General features: G+C 39.4%; 1 protein-coding gene across 1 annotated transcript in view; it reads left to right on the top strand.

Annotated features, from left to right (window-relative positions):
- The first annotated feature begins 259 nt into the window (after window positions 1-259).
- The window catches only part of CFAP58 (cilia and flagella associated protein 58), an 87235-nt gene continuing 78720 nt past the window's right edge, over window positions 260-8774 (top strand). Inside the window, exons 1-4 of the mRNA XM_039871264.1 lie at window positions 260-386; window positions 3279-3560; window positions 5641-5789; window positions 8362-8518. Of these exons, the coding sequence (XP_039727198.1) occupies window positions 378-386; window positions 3279-3560; window positions 5641-5789; window positions 8362-8518 (597 nt within the window). The 5' untranslated portion in view covers window positions 260-377. The remainder of the gene's footprint in view (window positions 387-3278; window positions 3561-5640; window positions 5790-8361; window positions 8519-8774) is intronic.

Raw genomic sequence — 8774 nt, 5'->3', positions numbered from 1 at the left:
TGCTCTCCTTTGTTTTTGGTGTTTCTAACTTCTGCGCACACCTTGGGACTCCGCCCAGCCTCTCGGGGCACCGCCCTCTTATTTTCTCGGTCCCTCCCCATTCAGGACATTTGCATATTCCTCCAAGGAACTTCTTCTGGGTGAGGCCTCAGGGGCTCCTCCCACTTCGAACGTAAGCAAGCGCCCTTACAGGGCGTGTCGGTTGCCAGGCGACGGGAGGACGCGCCGAGCGCAGAGTTTCGGCCCCCGGCGGGGAATAGAAATAACGTGGCGCTGTTTTAGACGCTGGGGGCAGTGCACAGCCCCTTCCTCAGACTCCGGCCCAGTTTCTGCGATCTCCACAGCAGCCTCTGAGGCCACCCCTAGAGAGCGTCAGGATGGCCGAGGTCAGGAGTCAGCGCCCTTCTCTCTGTCGCCTCTCGTTCGACCCCTTCCCATCGTCCTTCTCCTATCGACTTGTCCTCTGTCATAACCACTGATTCCAGTATTTTCCCCCATCAACATCCTAAGCCCACCTGCAGCCTAACCTCACCCCACTGCCCCAGTTGGCTCTGGCTCATTACCTTAGTCATTCCTTTGATTGGGAGCATACCTCCGAGCCCTACTATTAAATTGGCTATGTGCTAGCCGTTAGAAAGTTCATGACAGGCACCCACTCCTAGATTTTGAGCCGTAAGGTGATACCACAAGAGAGATACACATGGGCATATTGATGTCTCACTGACTGGGGGGACCTACAAGAAGGCTTCATAGACATCCACTGTTACCCCTGTTCACTGACCCTTGCCTGCCTGTCACACCATGATTCTCTGTCAACTGTTCACCTGCTTTGACACATCTTCATTAAGCCCTTCAGCCTATCACCACTGCCCTTTGTTACTGACCACTGTTACAATCTTTAGCCTCCATGCACACTCCCCCACATTGTAGTACACCCCATCTTCATCTTCATTGATGAGGGGTCATTCTTGCTACCCTTTAAAGATCCCCTGTCTGTCCATTAGCACCCTCATTTATAACTTGGACATCGGGTCCCCGTTATCACTTGCCATTCACAGTCCCCATCCACCATGATCCTACTCATATCCTTCAAGGCCCCATCAGAGCTCTCCCCCATTTCACTCATGATCAGCTACATAATGTGTGGGCTCAATAAAAAATGAAAATTTAGAGCCCCATTCTTAAAAATTATTGAGTTTCAAGATTTGACAACGGAACACTAAACTGACTGGGGGATGCGGCGCGTCTGAGCAAGGGGCCCTGTGCAACTGCGTAGGTCACATACCTATGAGGCCAGCCCTGGTCCCAGCTCCTGTCACCTCCATCATGCCCCCCACCCCTATTCCAGTTGCTTTTCTTGTCCCCTCTATACGATTCACATCCCCTCATCATTTTGTCTCTTCCGTACCCAGTCTTCTAGTCTCCCCTTCTAAACTATATCTTCCTCTAGTCAACAGCTTCCTTTCTTTATTATACAATCCCTTTCGTACCCTCTATCTTCCTTACTTCCCCAGCTCCATCACTCTCCTGTCTCTCTTATCTCCACACTGCTGGAGCCATTTTGCTTATCCCCAGTACCTACACTCATTCATGTCTCCTTTCTTCCTATTTCTTCCTCCTATTTCTTCTAATTTTTCTCCTTTGACCCCATCATTTGCTTTTGAGTATTTCCTCCTATTCTCTTCCACTAGTCATCTTGATTTATGTCATTCTTCCTCATTTTCTGTAATAAGCCCTAGATACCAATACTATGAAATAATTATTTCCTAATCTCCCTTCCTTTTCACTATCTCCCCTTATTTCTTCCCTCTTTTTCTTGTCACTTGATTTCAGCAAACTTTTTTCACCTCTGCTTTCATAAGTCTTCATTTTCCAATCTGGCCTCATTTTTCACTGCAACTCTCTTTTCCTTTTTCCTTTTCCTTCTCCCCACTGATTGGTATCCATAGCACCCAGAACAGTGCCTGGCAGATAATAAACACTCAATAGATAGGTGTTGAATGAAGGAGCATCACAGTTCCTCTCTGATTAGTTCATGTTGAAACCATGCTGCTGAAACAGATATGGTTATATGCTGTAATAGTGTACATACTGACTGGTTATTGGTCACAGCTAAGAGATAATTTTTGCTTTGCTTTTAATAGTAATATATTTTAAAATAGCAATATGAATAAATCTCTTCTGTTCATAAAAGTTTCTTTAAAACTTTTCTTTCTTTGATATTTTTCCATTTCTGTGCTAAGTGCCAGGTATATAGGGAAATCCTGGTCTGCCAACAAATCATTAGGCTGGTGTCAAATGTTGACGTTAATACCGTTTACAGGGATGGAACCGAGAACATTGCCGTGATATATTTTTCTGTGTGCTCATGTTTAGCATCAACAAGGGGAAAGCTCAGAGCAACAGCAGCTCCATATTTCCTTAATGTAATTTTTCTTTCTTTGTGGAATTGCTCTATTGTGATCTTTGCAATAATCTGCTTTTAGTCAGGAAGAAAACTTCTGGTGAATTTAACATTAGTACTAACATTGTTACACGAAATGTTATAGATATGCTTGTGATTTGACATCTATATTAAGATGTGGACTCTGTTTGGCTTGCATGTCACCTTCAGAAATTTTATACCTACAGCACCTGGTCTTCCTAGGTGGGCTTATATTTTTAAATAATTTGTTGTCCAGCTAAACATGGAAAGCAAATGTGGAAAAAGGCCCATGAGCATTGCACAGGGAGCATTTCAATATACTTATGGAGATGACCTAGCCTAATTTTCTTATGGAATAAAAATGATGAAACACCTATTCCATATTTCAGATGGGTTTCACTGTGAGTATATGTGATATTGTAATATGTTCACCAAGATGTTCTTAAGTCTGACCTCAACATGGCATGGGTTCCCTCTGCAATCCTGATACAGTAAGAAGTAGGGTGAAATGAAAAGAGATCAGGGCTTGGAATAATCATAACAGCTATCAGAATTTATTGAGCACCTACTATTTGTCAAGCACTTGGCTAAGTGTTTAATATGAATTTTCCCATTTGATCTAATCCGTAACAACACCATGTAATAGGATGTGTGTGTGTGTGTGTGTGTGTGTGTGTGTGTGAACTTCATATAGTTGTTCTCTTCCTATCCTATAGTCTTCAAATTTCTGCTTGTCAGCGGATTTTATTCTGCTTGTATGAAGGTCTTTTATTCATGGATATTAACAGTAATTCCTGAATGGTAATGGTGTAAATATTGCAATGCTCATTCCCATGCCTGCTCTTCTGCACAGGAAAAGGGTGATAAAACAGTGCTGGAAGAAACTGCATTCGAAGAAATCGAAAGGGATTTTCAGGAGGTTCTCAATGAACTTTCAGGAGACAAAAGCCTGGAGAGATTTAGGACTGAATATGAGAAGCTTCATGCTATCATGAAAAAGTCTTATGACAATGAAAAGCGTCTGATGGCCAAATGCAGAGAGCTAAATGCAGAGATTGTGGTTAATTCTGCAAAGGTCGCCACTGCCCTGAAGCTGTCTCAGGATGATCAGACCACCATTGCATCCCTGAAGAAGGTCAGTGATCTAGAAACAGGACCAGTGGAGAGCTGCCATAAATGCATCTTGTATTTAAAACATCATCCTTTCATTATTTTGGCAGCTTTGGGCTGGTAGTAAATGAGTTAGTAAGTAAAAATTTACATGATTTATATATTCATTAAACCTAGGGCATAATGTTCAATTTCAAAGAAAATAATTAGCCTGGGTAAATTTCACTATTCAGAAAATAATATAGAACTTTACTGACTTGGTTTCTAAGAAATATTGGCTTAGCAAAAAGAATTAGAGATAAGTAAGTGCAATATTGGGAATCTCAATACGTCTTGTTTTATATAAGATGAGTAGTAATTAAATATCTCATGGTGGTAGCTTGTTAAAGATATTTTCGTATTTCTACTTTTTCTACTGTTTTAGGAGAAATTGCCTTGGGAATTCCCAGATAGTAATATTCATGATATTTCTTCTTAGTATCGCTTTGCTTCTGCCTTGATCCTCCCAGTTCCTCGTAATGAGAGAACAGGGATTCAATCTAGGAGGGTTACTGGGGGAAACATAGCTTTGTTTTACACTTTATTTTTCCATCCTCAAGTGTGGTGCATTATCTTGAAGGTAAAACAAAAATGTTCCATGTTGATGTCAGGGTGATAAGAAGTTAAGACTTTTTAATTTGTAATTAAAACTCTAGTGATGAGAAATAATTCACAAACTTTTAAGATAATTTCCTTGATATCATGCAATTAAACATCAGCCAATTCAAATGAATTTCCGAGACCAGTGCAAAATATGACATTGTCTTAGAAATGACTTTTTTGAAGTATTATTTTCTCCCTATTGTCATTTTCTTCTCTTTGCTGAAAAACCAACATAAGAAGGCTTTAATTAATTTTATGAGGAAAAAACACTATTGTGAAGTTAAAAACTGGAAATGGAAGTCATAAATTGATTAAAATCTAAGTGGTGAAGTTGATTTGGACAAGTCTTCATGTAATCATATTTCCATTTAAATATCCTTTATTTGTTTTACTGAAAATAGTATATATGGTTGCTATAGAAAAACATATCCTATAAACTGACTTTTGTTTCAAATCACTGAATTATGTGTTGTAGTTACTTACCCAAGAGTCTTGTCTCTCTATTGTAACAGCATGAATTTATTTAGTTAAATTAAATACTTTCTTCCACTCATTTTATTTCTTGTCAACATGAAAGTGGAATATTTTTGCCTTAAGCTAATAGGTTTTTACCTGTATAAAGTACTCACATTCCACTCGATGAAATTTTGCAAGAAAATGAAGTGGCAGGGTAAAGCTCAGGGCTGTTGCAATATTTACTGTGCTTTCTTCATTTATTTGGATAGCTATAGTTCTCTTTTAAGTATTTATGTTAATATTCTACATTGCATTTCATAACAGTAGGGAAGCCTTAGCTGCTTGAATCATTGTTTCCATTCCCTGCTGTGGGTTTTGTTTCTCCCCTATAGGCATTTGATGAGAAAGCCTGGGTTTGAGTTTGTGAAAATGGAAATTACCAAGGCTGTTGTGTACAATTAGGTGACAACAAAGACCACTTTGCTATGAATTGTTCTAAGGCTCACATTGTCATCCAGTTGTTCACTTGGAACCTGAGAACAAAATACACTTTTTATTTGGAATCTATCAAGAACTTCACATTTTTGGCTTGGATCCAAGATCATTCCTTATGTGATAAAGCTTATTTTTAAAAAAAAATATCTGGACTTGGAAAGCACATAGACTTTCACTTTTAATTTTGTAAATCTATCTTAACGTTTTTATTAGAAATATCTTCCTAGTTATAGCAGCTCTTGCAGTATGTGAATCTCGTAGTCACACTCATCTACAGGAGAAAAAATATCCTTTCCAATACCCCGCCTAAAAACTGCTGTTCAGTATTGACGAGCTCATGTTGAACAATTCAGTAAGTCAATATAAATTTAATGCATAATTTGTTATATACATTCTTCTTTCCCCATAAATGACTATTATATTGTAGTTGTTTTATTATTCTGTTTGCTTGGTTTATCTTACATCTGGAACCTAGTTTGGTTTTTCTCATTGATGTCCTGTGGCCGACCTAGGAAATTGAAAAGGCTTGGAAGATGGTGGACTCAGCCTATGATAAAGAGCAGAAGGCAAAGGAGACGATTCTTGCCCTGAAAGAGGAAATAGTGAACCTAACCAAACTAGTCGAGCAAGGGTCTGGATTATCAATGGACCAGGACAGCAAGTAGGTATTGCCTTTTTGATACATGTTGGACTTGCCTTTGCAGAGGACTCCTTCAACAGGCAGCCTGGGGCTTGCCAGTGTCTCCTTTGTGATGTAAGACTCTCCTTTCTTGGTTTACCACACATTGTTTTCTGTCTATTGCCATTTTTAATTTTTAATAATCCCTTTCTCCATACTCAAGAACTGATTCATGGTTATATTAAACTTCTGGCTTTATAAGAATCAGTATTACAGTTTCAAAATGAGTAAAGGTTTTAGATTTATTTCTCTCAAACTTGTGTGGAATGGAACTGGCTGCTTTTCTGCCCAGATTTACAGCTCCTCTCATACTCCCCCTACCCGCCATGAAGTTGCATTATCATCCTTCCAACCTCTCAAGTTCTTGGCCAGAAAACAGAGTTGTGCTTCAACCCTGCCACTGCTTCCTCTCTTAAAACTTTGTCTTGTAGATTCAGTCTTCTAAACATCACTTCCATCTTTTCCTCCTCTCTATTGCCAACGCTACTTCCTTGATTTGAGCCTTTCACCCTCCGATGGATTTGGCAGTAGACTCCTAACTTGTCTCCCTGCCTTCAAGAAGACATCTTCCTTCTCTATATCTCCACATACCAAATTTATGATCCTGAAACATATACCTGCATGCTTCCATCTCCAGCATAAACACCTTTGATAGCTACTCATTCCCAAAGGATAAAGTCCAAAGTCTTGAACATGTCTTTCAGGGCTCTTCATAGATCTGCCCCAGTCAGCCTTACTAGACTCGTGTCTAGAACACCACACTTACTCATGCCTCCATACCTTTGAACATATTGTTCTATGCTAGGAATCTTTTTTCCTCCTTATCCACATAGTAAACAACTGTCCTTCAAGATCCACCTCAAGCACCATCTTGATCTCATCACAATCAGCATCTCAGTTCCAACCCCTTCCCCAGCCCCAGACCCAATGATCAAGCGGAAGAGTCACTGTGTTCTCTGTTTCCATAGGTCGCAACATCTACCTCAAGTATGGCACTGATTACATTGTATTGAAATTATTTGTTGATGTGCTTCTGTACTAATTAGGATGTGAATTCCCTGAAGAAAGATACCTTTAACTTCCCTCTAGGAGTCTAGCACTGTTCAAGCTATACAAAACCTTGCATTAATCAGGAATGAGTATATGTTTCCTCAGGCATCTTTAACCAAATCTACCTGTTGGTTAGGTTTCTTATGCTTTCTAGGTGCATTTAGCCAATATTGAGAGATAGTTCTAAGTGCAGGTATTGGGGGAAGCAATAGGAAAAACAAACAAACGATGCGATGTCCAGCATAATGAAGTCTGTTATGAAAGAAGTCAAACATAGTTATAGCAACTATTGAAGAGCCATGTGAGGGAACTGATTCAGTTAGGAGGTGTTTTAATGAGAATTGGCACATGGTTGAGGAGGAGAACTGAAGAAACTATCCAGCCCAGAATTTTATCATCAACAGTGCCCTTAGGTATAGCTTCTTTCTTCACAGTAACCTTAGAATTTGAGGTTTTGTTTCTGGAGAAGAGTTTCAATGTAGTTTTGAAGGTTCATTTATCTTATATCAAAATTGTTGGTAAATAAACACCATCAAATTATTGTGTTTCCAACAGTCATTTGGTGACTGTCAACTGCAAGGGCCTCAAATGCAAGTTGTCTGCTTTCTCAGCTCTGAAGTAGCTGCCTTGCTTTAGACTAATTCTGCTGCACAAGTCACATCAGATATAGCTTCTCTACTTTCAAAATGCTAATTCTGCAGAAAGTCACACCAAATTATATGTAATGGTTTTTGAAATGTGGAAGTAACTGGTTTATAATTCAGATCAACAAATATTATCACATACTCTCTGAAAACTGGCATCATGAATGATTTTCCAAATTTTGTTGTTGGAAACAATTTGTATGGGTTGGATTTCTTTGAGAAACTATATGAGTGAATGGATAGAAAAATGGCAACATGTATTATTTGCTTATGTTTATGCTTCACTTTAGACTTTATAGCTGTAATTAGAGCCCTCCAATGGATATATTAAACAAATAATTTCCTGATTTGACATATCCTTAGGGTTAATTACAAGAGTTGACAATAGCGATACAGTCTTATTGCAACAATTCAAAATAAAATGAAGGTGTGGAAACTAAAGAGTAAAAATCATTCCCCCTCACCAACTCTTCCACCCTAAATTCCACTTTTCAGAGATAATCAGTTAACAGTTTTGTGTTTATTTTTTGGATATCTCTAAAAAAAATGCCTATAAAATACGCGCGTGTGTGTGCGCGCGCACACACACACACACACACACACACACACACACACAGAAGCTGTAATTTCTTAAATATGATGAAAAGGGTTATATTATGCATGTTATTATTGGAACTTCTTTTTCAGTGAACGACTCACAAACAGCTCCCATGTCAGGGCATAAAGATCTTTCTCTTTCACACATGAATAGTGTTCATCCCTGACCCGAAGTTTTCCCATGAAAATGAGCTCAGGGGAAGCTAAGAAGGACTCCCGAGCAGATGGCCGTTTAGTCTGACTCCTCTGTTCTTCTTTTTCAGTATCCGAGATTTGCTGAAGTTCAAAGAAGAAGTGACAAAGGAGCGAGACCAGCTCTTGACAGAAGTGGTGAAATTACGAGAGTCCTTAGCTCAGATCACTGAACAGCAGCAGGAAATGGAGCGATGCAGAGAAGAAGCCGAGCAGACCATCAGTCAGGTCTGCTTTGTCATGGAGGGCACGATGAAGGAACATGACTTTCTAGAAGGATGTTTCAGTCTTCCCCAGTCTCCCTTTCCATCATGTTCCTCTCTCAAATTTACCCCCACTGCCCAAATGAAGCATCCACTGTTCTGTTTGTTTTTATGTTTTATTCTTACGAGAGCAATTTTATTTGAGTCACTCTTCTCAACATTCTCTTTCTGAGAAGTCACTAAAGTTGTGTATTGCTTTACAATTCTGGCCGAAGGAGGTG

Source organism: Pteropus medius, unplaced genomic scaffold (assembly GCF_902729225.1).
Source record: "Pteropus medius unplaced genomic scaffold, Ma_sr-lr_union100, whole genome shotgun sequence".
Taxonomy (NCBI): Eukaryota; Metazoa; Chordata; class Mammalia; order Chiroptera; family Pteropodidae; genus Pteropus; species Pteropus medius.
This window is presented reverse-complemented; position numbering and strand designations above follow the sequence as displayed.